The 20,740-nt window shown below is 42.3% G+C and overlaps 1 protein-coding gene and 1 long non-coding RNA gene across 2 annotated transcripts; one reads left to right on the top strand and one right to left on the bottom strand.

Moving 5' to 3' along the window:
• Nucleotides 1-68: 68 nt before the first annotated feature.
• On the top strand, nt 69-6,255 carry LOC112270639. The gene is made up of 3 exons (XR_002962965.1): nt 69-410; nt 1,558-5,152; nt 5,936-6,255. It is a non-coding gene; the product is annotated as an uncharacterized LOC112270639 (long non-coding RNA).
• Nucleotides 6,256-6,313: 58 nt separating this feature from the next.
• On the bottom strand, nt 6,314-19,883 carry LOC100830324. Its single transcript, XM_003569745.4, has 23 exons — nt 17,793-19,883; nt 17,157-17,355; nt 17,021-17,080; nt 16,708-16,812; nt 15,626-15,766; nt 15,456-15,518; nt 14,676-14,903; nt 14,505-14,588; nt 13,747-13,904; nt 13,129-13,654; nt 12,097-12,267; nt 11,920-11,979; nt 11,490-11,612; nt 10,845-11,120; nt 10,655-10,720; nt 10,393-10,524; nt 9,257-10,078; nt 8,746-9,026; nt 8,212-8,444; nt 7,829-8,070; nt 7,544-7,735; nt 7,013-7,285; nt 6,314-6,903 (listed from the first exon to the last, which is right to left on the bottom strand). The coding sequence occupies exons 1-23, from the start codon at nt 19,685-19,687 to the stop codon at nt 6,757-6,759; spliced, it is 6,477 nt and encodes a 2,158-aa protein (XP_003569793.2). The 5' UTR covers nt 19,688-19,883; the 3' UTR covers nt 6,314-6,756.
• Between the last annotated feature and the right edge of the window lie 857 nt (nt 19,884-20,740).

The raw sequence follows: 20,740 nt of genomic DNA, 5'->3' as shown, positions 1-20,740 counted from the left end.
GGCCACGTCACTGGATTTCGCGCCCCGTTAGATCGTGATCGGACGGTCAGGATGAGACTAGGACAGAGCCTGGCCCTGGCAAAAATAAAAAAGGCGTCTCCGTGCGGTTGTTGTTCTTGTTTTCCTCTCATCGGTCGCCGCTGCTCCACCTCTCACCTGAGACGACGGCGTCGCCGGCGCTTCTGCTCAACGTCTCCGGCGCACCCGCTTGGGCCCTAGCTGCCGCGTCCAACTCGCCGCACCCCCAATCCCACCACTAACCTCGTTGTTTCCCCAGCATCCATCGTGCGTCGCGGTCCTAGGTCCATCGTCCTGGGATGTGGCAAGGCAAGAGCTTCAGAAACAGGTAGGCCGCAGGATTGGGTGCTTCAGGTGGTCTGGGAAGGCCGGGCAGCGGTAGTAGCCTGAAGGTACCGTCATATTTGCTCTGTTGTGCACTTGTGCTCCTTGTGGATCAACTTGTGGACCTTGTGTTAATCTTCTTAGAGACTAACCTATAGGAATGGACTAAAGTACCAGTGTCATCTCTTTTTTTGTAACTAGTAGTATTGTGTAATCGCAAAACATATGGATTATATGGAATTGATGTATTACAGTGTCAAGCTTCTATTTGTAATGTCTGGAGAAAATAACTGTGGATTTGCATATGTTTGGAATTTCTAACTAACTTCATGGTGATAACATGCCTTATTTTAATAATATCTCACAAGTAAAGAAATTTGTTAGTTTGGCAAAGCTAGTGTCTGCGAATCTTCCAGAATCAGAGAATTCGGAATATGAGTAATGACCATTGCATATGTCTCTGTTTTCTCTCTAGGCAGAGGCCATTAAATATATATGTTTTCTGACCCTTTTCACAATTTATGGATTAGATTTCACTTTATTGTCACTGGTTGCCTCTGAAATAGATTTCCTTTCCATCTACTGTCTACTGGTTAACACTAATATAATTGCAAGAGTACCACTGCAAAAAGAGAACTAGGGAAATGTCAGCTACGTTTTTATTAGTACACTACTCTCTCCTTTTTCCATTGTTTATGGGCAATTGGCTGTGAAGCTAGAAAATCAATAGTGCACAAATAAAAAATATTTGTATGGCCCAACTATGAAACATATATCATTCTGTAGCCATTGCATTATTCTAAGAAATCTAGGGCCTGCCCTTTGTGTAATTGTGTCATGTACTAACTTCTGGCTTCTGGTTCTACATGACAGTAACTATCCATGGAAATATGCTATTTTACCTCAGTACTCTCTACTCTGCCAAACTGCCATATGCATGTCCAGCACATGGGGATACATCCATGGAGGAGTTGGGGGAATTTTCATTTTCAAAATAAAGTTTCCTGATACCCCACCATCATTCGTTAATAGTTCCAGTATTATCAGATCCAAACCCCCTTGAACTGATCTAAAAAACCATGAATGGAACCCCACCACTAGCGATTAGATCCATAAACTACAAACCCTAGCAAACCCTATCCATCTCAGATCGAACCTGTGAAACCTCGATGCAGCCCTTGGTGAACCCTTGACATTGTCTCCTTGGTCCCTCAGATGATGCGCGCACCATGGGGCGACGATGGTACTCCTCCCCGGAAAGCCACAAGGAAGGGGTTGCTTGCCTCGGCGGAAGGAGTGGCTCGGTGACTCACAGCCACCGGCGTTGGTGCGGCACACAAGGAATGCCGGAGTAACACGCCAAGCCGCCGACATAGGGGGATGACAACCATTTTGGTGGAAGGGGATACCATGGAATTGCTCTCGTGGAGGCGACGGCCTGGCGGTGCTGAACTCGCTCCATGGGCGGCAGCGGCGGCCAAGCACGAGCGCAACCCTAGGCCTCCTTTGCGTGTATGCCGCAAGAATCAGCCTATATGGGCCCAGCCAGCTCCCCGCACACCCTTTCCTTTTCCTCTTGGACTAAATCTGGTTATGGACATTTATTTGGAAGATAGTAAAAATAGCGGTATGTTTAGTGGAAATAATTAGGGAAGAAATATTAGGGCGATTGTGCCCTTATATCTTAATATTCAATTTTAGGGTGGTTGGACACAAGGAATACAATTTTCATTGAGTCGATACCATTTTTCACTGTCATATTTTTTCTATACACTGTCCCTTGTTTTTTGCAAATGCCATATCGGCATATCACGTACCCATATTGTGTATTCAGGAAGCCCATGGGATACGTGATAGGCATACTTGTCTTAAATGTACCCTAAAAAGAACTTTTGATACATGAATGGTATGTATGGCTCAATATGTTAGTGTGCAAGTAAACTAGCAGAAACAAAATATATACAGTTCACATGCCTATGAGTTGAGTTTATGAGAGGTTGAGTATCATGCACGGGGAAATATCAGGTGAAAACTACCGTCTCGTGCAAATCTGAAAACTCTCGTCCAAAGCCGTTGGATTGCGAAAGGACGCTTCAGATGTGAAGCGGAGGCAGCTGCGCTACTTCATGCCCGCGTACCCTTCTCCTGCCTCCAACTGAGAACAGGCCGCCGCCGTGGCCGTCGGCAACAGCCGGGCCCTCTGCCCTATGTGACGCTTGATTGCCTAAAAAGTCTGTCTTCTGCGATTCCTCGATCCCTTAGCCCAATTTGGTGTGGATTTGATGGACCGGCTGGTGACTCCGAGAAATTTATTCCCCATCTCCTGACCACGCACTAGAATTCTCTTATGCCGAACAGAACATGGCGTAATTGGATGATTTCATTGTCCGTATATTTTGATTCATTCATGTCGAAAGTGTGCTTGCCTGGAGTCAATTTTGGGCGTGGGTACTTGTGAGCTTTCATTTATTTATTGTACACGGATGAGAGTTTGTAGATTTACTTCTTGGTTCTGCTCACTTTCGTTGGCATGGAGAAGCAATCACAAGTTAGCAGAGCATAATTTGATTTCTGCCATTGACTGTTCTTGGCTGCAGTGGTTAGGGGCCTAGCAGTGATGAATTCGTAAAGTTAATTCACAGCTTAGAAATCTCCATCCATAGGTCCCGTAGGACCGAATCCATTTCAGGGCCTAGAAATTTTCATTGGTTCACCGGCTGAGGGTTCAGGCATCGGGTGAGAACAGCAGTTTCGCCGATCGACAGCAGCAGCAGCCCGCGGGGCGCATCACCATAGGGTCAGATTCAAGTTTGGACGGAGGTAGAGGAAGAGGGCACGATGGGTTTTTTTTTTCACAAAAAAACATCAAGTACCATAGCTGCCTCCGCATCACATCTAGACGTCCATTCCGAATCCAACGGCTCTGGATGAGAGTTTTCAGATTTGCACTAGATGGGAGTTTTCACCTGATACTCCCCCATCATACACACAACAACACAATGGTTTAGGTTATTGGACATAGGCATGATCAGGTAGGTTTTATATTATCCGCCTTCTTCAAAGTTGAGTTATGTGCACTAACTCAATTATTTCTTATATAGGTTTGGTTATTGCTAAGCATTCCTTGCTGGATCTAAGATTGTTGTTGAATTAGGATAGGTGGACTTAAGTTCTAACTCTCTATTTACTGCTCCTCTTTTTAATATGTCACTCAGCAACTCCAAGGTAAAGTACTTTCCTATGTTTTATTACTGTTCAGTGCACCACTTTAACATCCGTAAGTTTCTTGCCTTGAGCTTGCAAAATTGTACAGATTTTATCTTATAGAAAACTTAGGCTTTCATGCAGCTCTTTTGCACTCTCTTTGTTGAGAATAATGTGAAAAGGAGCCAATTTGTTCCTTTTTTTTACTCGAGTCATGATGTAATGCTTTTGCTATGTCAAGGATGTTCCTTTTGTGGTAAGAAACGGTACTCTCACTTCTAGTTTCTATGTAGTAGTGGTTTTTAATGATGCACCACCTTGCACCCTTTTTGGGTTTGAGAAGAATTACAGGCTAGCAGCTGCATGCCAAACACCTAGTTCAGCCTTTTTTAGGACATAGCCCATTCCTTTAATGGTTGGTAACCTCTTTTGCTTACTTCGTTTCCTTGAAACTATTTTCTGTCACTGTGTTGTTGTTGTCGGTTTAACAGGACCGAGCAACTTGAAAGGATCAAGAATTACCTGAGAAAGAACTTTTTAGCCAATTCCATAGGTTGAAAGGATCAAGAATTACCTAAGAACTTTTTAGCCAGTTTCAGAGGTACGAAACTTAAGTCGACTAGGAGGTCATTGGGAATTATTTTGTAAGAACCAACCATACCAAATTTTGCAATAGGGTCATTCCATGTCTTTCTTTGTCATGTGTGCGATTACGTGTCCCAGGAGGCGTGTAGCAAGGAAGGTGGGCAGCAAGTCCAGAATTGGCAATACAGTTAGTCTGCCTTGTTGAGTTAGCTTTCTTAATGTTTTAATTTCGCCGTTCTTGTAAGGAAATAAAAATGTTACATACCTGCCTGTTTAGATTTTTCTCTTTTAAGGAAAAATGTGCCATGCACAGTTCAGTTAAACTTCAGCTTTATTTTCTATACGCATAATAGCCATTGTGATGATGCATTTTGTTTCTGTTGCCATTAGCTCTCATCATGGTTTTCAAAGCGTCGCCTAAGCGTCGCCTAGTCGACGCTTAGGCGTCGAAGCGCCCGGTGACGTCAAGGCGTCGTTCTCGCCTTAGATTTCTGACTAAGGCGTCCTGAGACGTCGCGTAGGCGTCCTGGGGCGTCGCCTAGGCGCTGAAATCGCCTCTTCGATCCATTCTGGACGCTCTCGAGCGGGAAACAGAGATCGGGCGGGAGAAACCAAAATTGGCAGGCATAGGCGGGAGAGGAAGTGAAATTGGAGTAGGGGGAGAGAGGGGAACACCAGGAGCTCCCGCCCATCCACCTCCGCCGTCAGGAAGCTGCCCACAGCCCGCCAGATCCCCCGCTGGCCTCTCCCTCAGCGGGAAACAGAGCCAGAAGGCCCAGAACTCAGAAATCGGTGGGAGAAACTGAAATTGGTCGGAGAGGAAGAGAAATTGGAGGGAAAACGAGTTGGGGGAGAGAGAGGGGAACACACCAGTGGTATAATTCATGGGAAAAGAGAGAGAAGAGCTCCCGCCGACCAGATCCCATCCTCCTCCGCCAGTCCGTCGCCAGGCTGCTGCCCGCCAGATCCTCCTCCTCCCCCGCCAGTGGTATAAATCGTGGGAATTCAAGATATGAATCAGGTTTTCTGTCTACTGATGTCTGCCATATTAGTTCCCCTAGCGCTTTGCAAAAATTGACTAAGGCGTCGCCTCGCTTCGCGCTTTGAGCGCCTAGGCGTTGAGGTGCCCCCCCAACGCCTTAAAGCGCCTGGACGCTTTGTAAACCATGGCTCTCATATGTTCTGCTCTTCAAGCAACATAGCCTTGACCTGGCACACCAGCTGTATAATCTTTATGCATCTATGCATTTTACTTTGTTTCTGTTGCCAGCTCTCAGGTTTGTACTTTTCGAGCGGCACAGTTCAGTTACGCTTCAGCTTTATTGTCCATATGCATCTAATTTGTACTCTCCCTGTCCCATATTAATATGGGACAGAGGGAGTAATAGCCACTGTGATGATGCATTTTATTTCAGTTGCCATTAGCTCTCATGTTATACTCTTCTATCAAAATAGCCCTGACCTTGCACAGTTCAGTTACACCAGTTTATTGTCTTGATAGTCGGTGTGATGATGCATTGATAGCTCTCATGTTCGTACTCTCCAAGCAAAGTGGACCTAAGCTTGCACAGTTCAACTTTATCATCTTTATGCATCTACCTTGTGAAAGCCATTGTGATGATGCATTTTATTTTGTTTCTCTCTAACGTCAGTACATGCATATCATGCAGCAGATATCATCATTTCCTTTTCGCTGCAGAAAAATCACTTCTCTCGATAGGCATCTGTTTTTTTTTTCATATACCACGTTACCATGTGCTTGATTCTGAATTCTCTTTCTTTTAATTTGGACGTGATGTTTTAGGAGCTGTTGAAGTGACCTTTAAGGAATCCCGCCACAATAAATGTTGATGAATGAGTGAAATTATGCTAGCAATATTGTATAGTACAGCCTTGGGAATAAACCAGAATGCTTCTTTCTGTATCGGCACTCACTTGTCAATGATTCAGTTAATTTGATCTGTGGGTTTGTACTTTGTACATTTGAGGATTTATCACCGTGCAAGTATTTGTTATCATCATGTTCTGTTTCTTGCTGGTGTAACTTGGAACACTAAAACTTTTTTGTTGTAGAGGACGTATCAGTTTACATTGTATTGATAGCTGCTTGGAACTTTGTAGCTTGCTTTTCGTATCCTGTGGGCTTGCAAAGGTTGAACATGTTTTGTTGCCAATCACAGTGTCACCTGACAAGTCGATCATGGATTTCATGTACCTGTGATAGGTTTTACAAAATTACCATGGTGACCACACATTGATCAGCACAACAAACAGACTGGGAAATTTTGTTCTTTATACAGATGTTTCTTTACATCTCACGCTAAGGGTGCTCAACTTTCTACCTATGTACAACCCAGAAACTTTGTTTCCGAGGAAAAGAATGTAGCTACAGCAAACAGCAAAAACACGGCAAGTGTACATACGGAGCTGCCTGTCAAAACTTGCATTATCTACAAAAAAAAAATCGGGGCACCAAAACTTTGTCAAAGATAGCAGCTTTTGCTCCCAACAAATATGAATCAATCCTGGGATGTTGCTGAGTGCTCAAAGAGAAGCCATCAAATCGGGGCATTGAACCTTTGTTGAATACATCAGCTCTTACTCCATGCGACCGACAAATATGAATCAATCCTGAGATGTTGCCGAGTACTCAAAGAGAAGCCGATTGGATGGTGTAGATTGGAAGAGGACACGGAGCCTACTGGTTAGCTGATATATCAACGACCACTGCATTGCCATTTCTGAATCTTTCATTTGCCTCACAACAGAGGCCTGCATAACAACGGTAGCAGTTCAGGGAAGTTTTATTCATGCAGTACAATGTGCATAATTAAGCTTTAAATGTTAAGGTTTCAAAAAGACAAGATAAAACCAATTATACCTGTAGGCGCCTTCCAAGCTGCACTTCAACCTCTGTAGCAAAAGAGATATTGTTTGCCAGTGATTTAAGTGGATCAACTGTTGGATCTACAGATAGCAAACTCGGAATCTGGGGTGCATAAACCAGCCGCCACCGCGCTTGTCCAAACTCGCCCTTGCCCTCAATCCTTGGCATCAAAGTTTCGAGTGTTGCAGTTGCGAGCTTCTTGAACGCAAGCTGTCCATCACCTTCCAATAGTGATTCCGCAAGCTGGGACTCAAAAACCTTTGCAGCCTAGAAGACAGCAAGAAGCGGAAGTAGTAAGAGTTACACGTGATAAAAGAAGAGCTTAGGCTCACCTAAACCAACTGTATAATCTCCCTATGAGGCTATGACAGTCTTGAATAGAGAAAACACAAGCAACCAATAAAAGGTACACTGGGCAAAAGGCAGATTTACCTCATTGTATGATATTACAAATTAGAAAACTATGAGAAACTAAGCCAAGGGATTATGAGGCCTAAAGTTAACTCATTTGTAGATGTGTCTCACCTCACTAGGTGACAGAACATCCTGGTCCACTGAGCGCGTCGAGGTTACCACCAGATTATCTTGCCACATGCTTGCTCGACTCAGGATTTTGAACTGCCATTCAGATCCAACAAGGACGAGATCCAGAATAGGATCCAAACCAAGATCGGGCTCAAACTTTGCTACATTTAAATGGTCATTTTTAAGTCTAACCTGCAATTATTTACAAAATGTAAACATTCATATCCATAAATTCTAAAAAAGAAAAAAGAACTTGTCCCAAACAAGGGATCAGGGTAAGCTTACCTGAGTAGCTACCAAGTTGACCTCACCATTTTCAAATGTAAAAATACCCTTAGGCCTAATGTACTTTGGATGGACCATGCCATTAAGCTCGAGGTCACCACTGACAGCAAAATTTAGAATTAAAGGATAAACTATTCTTAATTCTGGTCCCAGCGTGAGCTTCAGGTCATTGAGTCGGGCATCAATGTTTGGCTTAAAACCTCCATCATGCTCAAGAGACCTTTCTGTTTCTGTTTGTTGACCTGGCATTTAAAAAACAATGAATGCTTCAGTAGGCTCATAGCAACCATAACTAACTGCGGCATTTAACCGGTCAATTTTGAAGTAGCATGTATTGATCAAGAGTAATCGCTGTGAAATATTATCAATGTCAAATAACATACTGTCTGGCGAAGTTGACAATGCTCCCAGGAAACGTGACACATCCTGCGAAGTGGTTGTTTGGCCAAAACCAGCAGGAAGATAGCTAGACTTGTTTGAAGCCAACCTAGTGGTGACAGCACCATTGCCTTTATCGTGAGGCAAATATGCTTCGCCATGGCTTAATCGGATCAAACCAGAGACATCTGGCCGCAAAATCGAGCCTGTAACCTGCAGCTGGCTGTCTACTTGGCCACTGCACAAGTCAAAACGAAAACAATATAGCAAACAGTAGAAAACCATAATCTGGGGTCCTACATATTGTGCATTTACCAGTTAAAAAAACACATCGTGCATTCAATATGAATTTATCAGATGCATTTTAGATCAGCTCAGTACTGTTAACTGTTAGGGCATACAACGAAATTCCAAAAACCAATTCTAGAAGATAATTAACCAGATCGCACCGTGCGTTATATCACCCGGAAGTCACTAATCAGAAATTAAGCATTAAAAATGCTGTTTAGAAATCTGAAAGGACAAGTAGCAATAATTACCTTAAAACATTTTTTGCTCGTACATCCAAAACTTCACATTTCAACTCAATCTTATCACTGGCTGATGGCTCGCTATTTTTCAAAGGTAGTGTCCCTTTCATCGACAATTTCCCTTTCCTCCCAACCCTGCTCTCCATAGAACTGATGCATAGTCTATTGGATATAACATTAACACTACCAGCCAAATTTGTAAGTGGCGTCCGAAGAAAAGGAGAAGTCACAGTTGCTCGGTGAAATGATGCAGACCCATCGACAACAGGCTGATCAACAGTGCCTTTAACCTTTCATCCAAGAGGGAAATATCAATCCAGTGTTTCATGTTAGATCCAAAAAAACGTATAAATGATTATGTGAATTGCACAGGCAGAACTTATTCTTCATACTTTTTTAAGTTCAATTCAACAAACGTTTTCATGAGTGGAATGTTTGCTATGCAATCATATGCTAATTATGGTAAATAGTGGTGTATCACCATTAGTGGAATTATGGGAATCAAACAAGAATGGGCTACCTGAAGGAGCACGTCAGCATAGCCTTGAAGCCAATTTGCATAAGGACTCAGTGCAGTTATCAACATCATGCCACCATCCTTTATGTCTGCATTTATCCTCACTTCATCTGGTTCTAGCGAATTCCAACTTAAACCTTTGAGACTTTCAGCTAATTGGAATTCCCAACCATCCTCAGGCTTATCCCTCACAATTCTTGTTTCACTGATATCATTAGATGATCCTCTGTCCTTCGCCCAAACAGGGATTCTTATTATACCCTGTTTGTCATCTCCCGCTTCCAAATTTTCCTCCATGGAGCCACTATCTACATAAGTGACAGGGATACTACCTTGAATGTTTACATGTCCACTTTGTATAGTTGGTTCCAAATTTGCATCAAAAACAAAACGGCTTGTTGGGGTTACAGAAGCCAATACTTCAGCTCTTCCAAGATCAATGCCTCCAATAGTGCCATCAAGAAGTCTAATTTGAACATCACATTCTGGTTTTGCAAGAGTGCCTCTCAAATCTCCCTCCATGTGCAAAATACCCTTTATTGGTGTCAACCATTGCCTCAGAAAGTGCATGGAGTCTGTGGTTGATGATTCTATAGCCTGAACTAAAGCTGGTATAAGACCAACGGGAAAATTAAGCACAGCAAAGTGAAGATTTGTTAGCGGGCCAAGAATCGATCCATCAGCATGAAGGGTGGCATTATCCTTCTGAATAAATAACTTATCAAGACGCAGGCCATCATTATTGCTGTATGAACCAGATGCCAGAACACGCTGTGTCTTGTAAGCGCCCCACTCCCAATCTTCACCATTGAAATCAAAATCAGCCTGTAAACATAAGGCTATTAAAATTCATGTTTACATATAATTCAAATAAGATTGTTTTGGTGAAAGCCTTGTTTAGATTGTGAACATTCTGCAAAAAATAAATCTTGGAAGACATACAAAAGAATGTAACAAAAACATACCACTAACACAAATATGAAACAAGTGGGGAGGTTAGTGTAGCTCGACAAAAATGCGTGCAAGGTTCAATCTTCAGTCCACTTATCAGATGTTCTAGAAGTATTATAGGAATGACCACTATAAGGGGTAATTGCAGAAACAAAAGTCCAATACAGTTGATTTCTGAACATGCTCACCATAGTATCGCCATTCCCTCCTCCACTGGCATCAAGAGAGCCACGCCAATAACCTCTCAGTTCAGCTAAGGCAGGAAGGGTTATGTCTTCAATTGTATCATCATCCAACCAATCATGGTACATTTCAACTGCCTGTTGCAAGCAATGGGTTGAAGTTAATATAAAGTAGCATGGCAATAACAATAAGGGAACTATATGATTACATAGGATATCAAGCTCTATCAATGTGGTTCCATTTTCCTAAAACTGCTAGCTTTAGTACCTTTAGCTGGTCACGAAGACTTTCCGCATTAAATCCAACAGAGTGCAGGCATTGCATAAAAAGTTCCTGAAAACAAATATAGGGTCAAATGGCTCTCTGCCATCTAGCAGCAGACCATAAACACCAACAAATAATCTACCCAACAAGGGGAAAGAAAGAGGGAATCACAAATGCAGGAAAAAATGTACACCTTTGATCTAGAACGAATAACTGGATCTGTACTTCGTGAAAGAAGTCTTGCCAAGGGAAGCATTTCAGCTACTTCAGCACCCGGAACTTCTAGTCTCATCCTCCACCTGCCCATCGAAGACATAATGCTACCAAGATGCCCTCCCATTGCTTTCTCTATGAACCCATTACCCTGACTTTCCATAGGAAATCTATCACGTGTTCCGGGAAATACATACTCCCCTTGAAGCTCATACTTGCTATTAGATTGCTCTAGGATTGATTTTTCAATTGTAATCTGGGTATTGACAATAAAAAGGAAAGCTAGTAAGTCAACACAGAGAGGATGCATAACTAACCGTTAAAAAGAATATAATAGCCCCAGTGGAATGTAGAACTGTCGTCTGGAGAAACTAACACATGCACGCTAAACATCAAGTGTTTTCTGTTTGCCTTTTGGGAAAGGCAAACATCGGGGACACTATGAACTACGGACACTAGCTATAGCTGTGATTGTTTCGTAACTTCATATTCTACTAAACAAGTAACAAACAGGTGTCAAGAATCTTCATAAAAATATATCAAACACTTGCTGAAGGAACAACACATGGATATGGCTTCTACCATGCAAAAAAGGAAAAATATGTGCAGGAGAGAGAACACTCACGACGTCACCACTCCATCGAGCAGCTATATCAAGTGCTTCACCAAGCACACCACTAAATTTGGGACGAATTACTGATAACAAACCATGACCTCTTCTTTTCTGGAAATTAAGCTGGACTTCAGCCTGTAAAAACAAAAGATTTGTTGCATTAGACATCATTAATGTATTCAACAAATACTGGGGAGATTGAGGCAAAAGGGAAAAACACTTTGTGAACTTAACATAATTGTAATTTAACATTTTATTAGACAGCTTAATCTAGATAGTTGAACTAACAACAAATAAACATCATGAGTAATTGCAACTCATGTGCATGAGAAAGTAGAACCAACCAAATAGAGCTACAAACAATATGAACCTATCAATGCGTTACCTTTTTTTTTTCAAAAAACGCAAAAGACCATACTCTCATCTAGGACAATAGTACTACCTTCTGAACAAATCCACGTAACGAAGCCAACTCCAGCTCATCAAGCGGCAAATTCCGAACCTATACAACCAGAAGACAAGTATCAAGAAGAAATCAATATTGAAATAGCCTCTCCAAGATTTGTAATGTTCAAGAAAGATTGTTGGCAAAAAAAATACAAACAACTCAGTAATGTACCTCCAAACTAGTCAGACTTTCAGGATGATAACAGATATTAGATTTCAGCTGCCCCTTTTGGAGGAAAACTGATAGAAGCCTTCCATCTTGAATGACCTCATTTGTACCCAAAAACAATGGCCCGTTCACTTCTATGGAAAAGTTCTCATCAGGCCTGCCTGTAGCATTTAACTGCTTGTCCAGGGAATAGAGACAGTAAGAGGAAAAATGTAAGGTAGACCAAAGTGGAGTCTATGCAGATAAATAAAAACATAGATATATATTAAATGCATACGTGCACTCTATTAAGAGGAACACTTCAGGCTTGACATAGAAAACCATCAAAGCATATAAGCGTAGAGACAGGCTTTAATTTGTGTAGATTCATGCAGATAGATTTAAAGCCTCTTAAAGTATTTGAAGTTATGATACATTCTTCATTCTTCGCGTAAGACCTAAGTAAATCTTTGACGGAGATTACTTGGGTGAAAACTCACAATAATTCGTAAGAGTATGTCATTGTTGAAATGTAGTCTGTTAAAGCAGCATAAATGAACTTGGAAAGAAAAGTTGATCAATGTGGATAGTGAAGTACCTTTGAGTGGATAGATGGCCTCTCGAGCCTAAACAATAGCTTATATATTAAGTAGACGTCCATTCTTATATCCATTGGTTAGTTCTTGTTTTGTATTGCAAGGTAATAGGAGACATTTTCAATAACTTGGATAATCAAGAGACATAGAGTGTTCAAATGTTCTTTCTTTTTTGAAGAGGAGTGTTCAAATGTTCTGTATTGCAAAGGTAGTAGGGGATGTCTTTAGTAATTTGAAAAGTAAAAGGCAGAGTGTTTAAATCCAAAATTCCTCTGTATGGACTGTTAGAGAGATCTTTCTGTATGCATAATACCATTGATGACCCAAATTCTGGTGCTTAGTACACACAACCAAGGCACGTATAAACAAACAAAATTTGAATTAGGCTATATAAAATCACATGCAAGCAAATCAAATTCAGAGGATGACAACAATAAAACAGCAATTCACAAAAACTTACCATCATAGAATCTTGTGATAGAGAGAGGAAACCAGTAGACTGAGGTGCCAACATAAGTTGGTTGAGTTTTATTCCTGACAGAGAAATCTCCCCAACAAGCCTTGAAACATCGCTCTCAAGCTTACTTCGGTCGATAATACTTTGTAGAGCACCATAAATCTTGTCATCAACTAACTGGCTAGGTTTCACCACTTTTCCTTGAAACTTGAGCCTCCCAGATGCTTTCAAATGTAATGGCCTTGGTGAATCAAAAGGTATTGAAGAAGCTATATGAGCGAACTCAAAGCCCCGCATCCGTAAATCCAAATCGACACCCTCCACAACTAGTGGCATGATTTTTTTCATTTGATACATCTCCTTGTGCAGCGAGTAGTCATCAATGTATGATGTTTGAATACGGGTATTCAAGTCAAAGGAAACTGATGATGAGTTGATCATAATATAATCATGTGCAATAACAATGTTGCCGCGTGCATCAGAAAAAGAATCTTCTGCATTTGGTGCAGCCCACTTGATATCAAATTTCCTGCCATAAAGGTTTATTGCGGGTAGAAGATCAGAGAAATACTTAGCCTACTTGACCACTAGAACTGCAGATGGTACATGTAAGATACTCACGGTCTAATAAGGGGACCAGAAAGTCTAGTCTCTCCATTGAGCTCTCCAATTTTCAGTGGAATCAGCTGGATGCCTCCAGGTATGTAACGATGCAAAACCTTATCAAGTAAAATGCTCCCAGATAAATTAATATCCATAGCAGAATCATCCCCTTCCCCCTGCAGAGATCTAAATATGTATAATACTTGCATAAGGTGGTAAATGTCATGTACATTATGAGAACGGCAGACTATCTATTGGATTCATATCGCTGGTGCAGCAAATTTATGTGTAGGCCCTTAGGAGTTAGGAGTATGCCACCATTATTCCATTTCTTTCGGTTTTTAACATCAGATATTCATAGGCAGTAGTTGGCTATTTCCAATGCTCCCAAGTCTCAACGATAGATATTCACTGTACGCCCAGAAAAATGAACAACGCAATGGCCTCAACAGGATGCAATGATATCATGACGATGCCAAAGTCGCAAATGATGAAGGAGTTCAGGAAGTTCTACATGAAAGAATGCATTGTTTGTCTCCACAGGTGTTTTAATTTCATAGAAGTCCTGATGGTTACTCTATATTTTGCTACCCTCACTGTAATCTGATATCTTCCATCTTATTCTTGAAATGAAGGGAGTAAATGCTTGGGCAATTTAAAGCAAACTTAAAACACTAGCATAGAGGTAGAAAGAAGTTAAGTGCATGCTGAAAATTAGCGCAGCCATTAAACATGACTGGTTGGAAGTGTAACCAATTAATCATTAATCATAATACCTCTGGGCAAATCCATGCATTACCAGCCCCTCTAATTTCCCCACCATCCAGAAGGCATGCTCTAATACCATATAAGTCTGCAACCTGCATCCAATGATAATAACAAAGATAAATTAGTTGTATGTCACAAGCCTCAACAATTGACAAAATGGTGGCCATATTTGTACTCACACAGTTGTCAAGGTTGAAAGTGAAATTCGCTGATACGTGGGAGAAGGGAATATGATCAAATGCAGCAACTGCACCAGCCTCTTTATTTTGCATCACAGCTTCAGAAGCTGCAGATGGAGGCATACCAGATACAGAAAGAGACTTCCTCGAGACAATCCCACTTCCAACAAAAACAGGAGCATCAAGAGGTCCTTGACAATTAAATACAGCAGTAACAGCACCAGCCAGCTGGATAAGTTAAGTATTGTATCAGCAGTCGAGTCTTAAAGGGTGAATATGAAAATAATAAGGCAAAAAGATGTTCTTAAGAAAATGCAAATGTTGTTGCAAAATAAGTGGAATAAGCCCACTCATATATCGACACAAATAGGTTGCCCAGTTAACTATTTTTGTACATACGGATGAGTTGAGGACCATATAAGAATGATATAATAAATTCAAAGTGATTTTTTTGTGTTCTGCAATATATGTGGGTTCAGTATAGCCATCTCCATATATAAGTTCAGGTGGAAAATCCTGCAGTGAATTCAGCAGTACAAAACAATGTGCAATCTGTTGATTTCCTCTTTTTAATAAAATAATGAACAATTTACTTGCCCTCTTTTCTTAATTGACAAAAGAATATGTAGAAGAAATATCAAGTGAAGTATTAGTTATCATCTGTGATGTGAACAAATGTTGGCCAGACAATGGTCAGAACAAACTGATCAAGAATTAGTAATGCATTGCTGCAAGCAAGAATGTAGTATTTCCAAACGAGTCAAGTAAAGTATGTTGCACCGGAAACATCAGAGGTCTCATTTTCACTGTCTTCATAAGTGCATTAACTTCAACAGATGGAACCTGGAAAGGAAAACAAAAGTTATCAAGTAAATGCATACATTGCTGTTTAGAGGACTACATGTACGTATGACATATATTCAAATATGCAATTAGCAACTTAAAGATACCTGGCACATTAGATGAAATTCTCCATCCTCAGGATTTAGACCAAAGTCACCAGAAGCTTCGACCGGAACATCACCGAACCAACCACTTGCATTATGCAGAAATACTCTTTGACCACGAAATGATAGAGTCGACACTATTTCCTGAAAATATCCAGGCTTCCATTAAAATCTATAATCAAATTAATCATTAAGAATGTTTTCAGCACTAATATTTGGAAGAGAGTTAATGTTTGCATATCTAAGAATGGAATATCTGGAAGACATCTTAGCAGATGTGGCCTATTTTTTTCTTCAGGGCAAAATGTCGGTGTCCGTAAAATCAATAGATATTTTGAAATGCTGATGGCCGATCCCTTCCTTAAGACACTACAAACAATAGCACCCGCCCTGAGGACGCACTATAGCAGTCATTCATATCGTCTCTCCCACACCTTATTATTCAGTCCCTTTCCCCTTAACCCATTTTCTTCGATACAAGCCAGAAACTTATCACATCCAGCATCTACAGATTTTTTTCCAATACTGGAAACCTATACGATAAGTATATCAGGTTGTTATAACGAGCTATGCCAATTGTTGCTCAGATCCAGATCCAGATCCATATTTTGGGCAGGTTTTATATATGTATATTTGCCATGTTTTAGCAAACGATAGGTGAACTCTACATGAGTACGGAAGTTAATCCCATGCAATTCAACAATATTGAAGCTATCCCCCACACATCCCACCCCGCCCTGATGATTCGTCTATTATTTGTGGCTACCCTTCGCGGATATTCTGGCTATGCCCCTTCTGGCTGTATAAACAATATTCCCCATCGACATATTGTGCTATTTTTTTTTCAAGTAGTAAATACAATCATTTTTCACCTGCAACACAGCAAATGCTTAAAGTAAAAAAGTCAATGATATATTAGAAATAATGGTAGCTCAGGTTAATGGAAAATCAACAAGAAAGCATCAAACCCATGTAAATCTTCCTTATAACTTCAAAAACTGATTCCTTTGCCAGACCCTAGCTATTTCAAATAAACAGAATTGGAGAAAACAAACTAATGGGGTAAAGCATAAGCATAAGTATACCGAGAATGATGAGGGGGCATCTAATATCTGAAAAGCTAGGCCTTTCACATCAAGCTGGCCATGAATGCTCGGGAAACTATCGCCTTTTGACATACAGATATGCACCTGGAATAGGAAAAGGAGAGATCTCATTTTAAGCATTTGGCACCTTCAAGCATGATAAAAGGCAATTTTTCTTGAGACATAAATGTTAAGATGTAGCATAAAACACCCACATGTGGAAGTCATGTCTTGAAATTGTCTAATTTTTTGGATAAGTGGCTCATATTAATAGTGAAACAAAAGATGTAAGAGACCAAGTTTAGAAAAGCACCTCACCAGTTGCTCTTCCTTTGTGCCAGACAACAGGTATTTCTAGGATACGCTCAAATAGCTGCACACAGAAACTCCCATTCAACACAGGCACTAAGAATTGTAGCATCTTTTACAGATAAAAGTAGGTGCATTACCGGAGCAAAAGCGTTCACTACATTCAGATTAGCATGCCATGTTTGCTCAGCTATATCAACAAAAACATCTGTAGAAAGATAACCCCCTCCTTGGGATGTTTGATCCTGTCTCCACTCCATGCAGTTCCCAGTGACATGCACATGTACACGGTTGTAAGAGTTTTTGAACTTGATGTGTCCATTAGCATGTTTCATTTCCCTACAATAGGAAAACAATAATTCTAAAATTGTTGGAAATCATTTAAAATGTTGCAGTTGCATACTATGACTAAAATCAGCGGCACTTCCCCATCTTCCTTTGGATAGCTAGTTACAGCCACGAACCCCCTATTCAAAGAGGCTATAATAATGTACTGGCAAATACAGGTTGAGCATTAAATTACATGGAGCATTCTCTACCCTGAGTACTGTAGTTTAGAATATAATGCCAGATAATAAGTACTAATAATACAAATCTGAATACCTAATATGAGAATATTTTCTGTTCACATGAAAGCTAATGGTCGACAAATGTGGTAAATTCATGGGAAGAGACAGATGGTCACAAAATACCCCAATTTAAGTTCTATGACTGGTAGACTGCTAAAATTACCAAGTACACTAGAAAGGACATAAGAGTGTATAAAGAGGTCAAACCTTGGTTCCTGATCACCATATCCCAGAAGCATCAAGTTCCCTCCACTGAAATAAACAGAATCCAGTGTGATTGGAAGTGTGTTCTGAACACCACCAGGGTGGATGTGGCCAACCCCATCTACAAGTTCAGCGGAGCTGTCTCCAAGACCGATAGCAAATCGTGACTTGAAGTTCTGGATTTGAACACTCAGAGAAGCAGATGGTGCATTAAAACTAACAGGGAACCCCTTTAATTGGAAAGGCCAAAATGATGCCCAGTTGTGAGCATAAGTGCACGAACCGAAATTCCCAAGAATTAATTCTTGCTGAGGACTGATGTGATCTTCAGAAAGACTCTCAAATTTCTCAAACTCATGGCCATCGGACAAGTTGCCCTCACCATGCTGCAAATCTTCCAAATGGTGAAATACTAACAATTTGTTATCCAAATTAAGTGAACTATGCTGACTATGTTGTTGACTAGAAGAATGTTCGTTATGGACATGATCTGTGTTGATGACCGGTATTGTACTTGCAGACTTGCCTTTACCTGTGAAGTCCAGACAATAACTACTACTTGGTGGTAATTCCCCAGAATTCTTCGGTACGGTACCAGAGGTGCCAATTGGTACATTAATTGAAGTGATTTCCTCACAACCAGCATTCGCGTGACCTCCATCAGATGAATCATTCCCAGGACCAGGGGATGAGTTATCAATGTTACCACTATCTATGTTCTGAAAAGATGCCACGGCAGCATGTGCACTACGTCGGAGGATCCTTTCATGAGAAGAATTGTCAATGTCCGATACCACCTTGCTATGGGACTTTCTCCTGTACCTTCGCTTGCTAGGGTTTGGAATGATCCTAGACCAGAAGTTGATACCCGGGATACGAGATTTCACGCCAAAGGATTTCTCCAAATCCGCATGCTTCGAGCTAGAGTCAATGGCTGGATCTATGTGACCATCCTTCCTGTGCATCTTCCTGTGCATTTCATCGGCACAGAGGGGTGAGCCAGATTTCCCAATTTCGACAGGTCCATCGTCCTCCAACATCTCATCAGCCGAACGCGAAGTCGACTGGCCACGGGGAACTACATATCCCCTTTCAGCAGCATCCCTAGCAGCTTTGTCCCTCTCCTCATCCCACTGCTCCGCAGCCTTCTCCCTCGCGAGCCTCCTGGTCTTGGTGCGGTAATCAATGCCCTCCTCCTCGGAATGCCTCTTGGGCGTCCCCTCGGACGGCGTAGGGATCCCCAGCCAGGAGAAATCCTTCTTCTGGGCCACGAGCGCGGTGGGCTCGGACAGCACGGCGTCGACGACGACCCTGCCCCTCCTGAGGCTGGCGAAGGGCCTGACCCTGATCTTGACGACGGGCACCTCGCCGCAGGAGAACTCGTCGGCGTGCGGGCCGACGGAGCAGGTGTGGAGCGTGATCCCGAGCGGGGAGACGCTGCGCACCTTGCCGACGCGGACCTCCCGCTGGAGGTGGTCCCCGAGCGCGGCGCAGGCGGCGGGGAGGAGGCGCGCCTCGACGAAGGCCCGCGCCCGGAGCTGCGCGTACCAGGAGAGCGCGGCGGCGACGGAGAGCACGGCGGCGAATACGGAGCAGCGCACGAGGAAGAGCCCCTCCCGCCATACGGGGGCCAGGGACCCGATCAGGGCCTGCGGGCGCGGCAGGCGCAGCCGCAGCGGGTGGTGGTGGTTGTGGTGACCGTCCCCCTGCACCTGGCCGGGGCAGTCGCTGGAGTCGGAGACCTTGAGGCGGAGGAGCGGGGGCGGGTCGAAGCGCGCGAGGGTGAGGATGGGCCTCGGGACACGGTGGCGGCCGCGGCGGGGCCGGCGGCGGGCTGGGCAGAGCAGGAGGGGCCGCGGCGGCGCAAGGAAGGGCGAGACGCGGAGGCTGTGCGACATTGGCCCCGGCCGGCCTAGGTGACCATTTGCGTGCGCGCCGGCGGGCGGGAAGGGGGTGGAGTATGGAACAGCAGCGGCAGGGAGTAAGGCGACGAAGGGAGGAGCGGAGGGAGATGCTTGCCTCTCGTTGGGGTCGTTGCCTAGTGCCTACCTTGCCGTGCGTGTTTGCTTTCTTGGAGAGATGGACAAACTTCCTCGCTTCTCTTCTTGTCTTTGGTGAAAGGCTGAAAGCGAAAGCCAGGAAGAAGCCTCTTTCGCTTCTCTTCTCGGCTCTGGCCTTCTCTGGGTTTCGCATTCCTTCAGTTTAACACCATGTTCTGGAGAAAAACTCAAAAAGGCAGAAATACGAAAATCACAGGAGTCATTTCCCGTAGATTTCTACAGGAAATGAAAGAAAACTCGGGACAATTTGGAGAGCACAATCACGTAGCAAAAACGTAGGAATTGTAGACAAAAAAAAAGGAATACCTGACACCATAGGAATTGTAGATCCGATAGGAAGGTTCTTTTGTTTTGTTCCAAATGACATCAAGGGCCTCTTTTATTTACAGGATTCTCTAAATACATGAGTAGAAAAGGAATTCAGGTTTCATCTATTCACAGGATTCTTCAAATACATGATACAAAAATATAGGATTCAGAATGTTATGTCATCTTGGATACTATATAAGTGCAATGATGTTTATAGGAGTACATTTCTTAACAGATTGGAGTGGTGAAAAATTAACATGGTTAGCAATCCTACAAATCAAACAAGCCTCTTTGATTTGCGAGATATGAAAAACATAGAAATAGAAAGGGGAAAAGGGATTGTCATATCATTTTTAATCCTATAGGAATTCGAAACACAAAAATCAAAGTTGTTTGATTGCATCATGTTAAAATACAGGAGCTTACTCGAAGGATTAGGTGCTAAGCATAGTAGAAACTGTTCTCTAAAATTGCGTAGAAAATAACTCGTGGAAAAATTTCTTATGGTTTTAAATCATGCAAATCAAACAAGCTGTATAGGGGGGAAAAAATTCCTTGGGCATAAATCCACCAAGTTTTCCA

This window comes from Brachypodium distachyon, chromosome 2, assembly GCF_000005505.3.
Source record: "Brachypodium distachyon strain Bd21 chromosome 2, Brachypodium_distachyon_v3.0, whole genome shotgun sequence".
NCBI classification, from domain to species: Eukaryota; Viridiplantae; Streptophyta; class Magnoliopsida; order Poales; family Poaceae; genus Brachypodium; species Brachypodium distachyon.
Note: the sequence above shows the minus strand (reverse complement) of the source record. Positions and strands in the feature narration are given on the sequence as shown.

Coding starts and splice junctions, on each gene's coding strand:
- LOC100830324 (XM_003569745.4), bottom strand. CDS start 19,687: ATGTCGCACAGCCTCCGCGTCTCGCCCTTCCTTGCGCCGCCGCGGCCC. Junction 11,613..11,919: donor TACGTGGATTTGTTCAGAAG/GTAGTACTATTG, acceptor TTGTTTTTACAG/GCTGAAGTCCAGCTTAATTT. Junction 8,445..8,745: donor CGAGCAAAAAATGTTTTAAG/GTAATTATTGCT, acceptor TGACTTGTGCAG/TGGCCAAGTAGACAGCCAGC.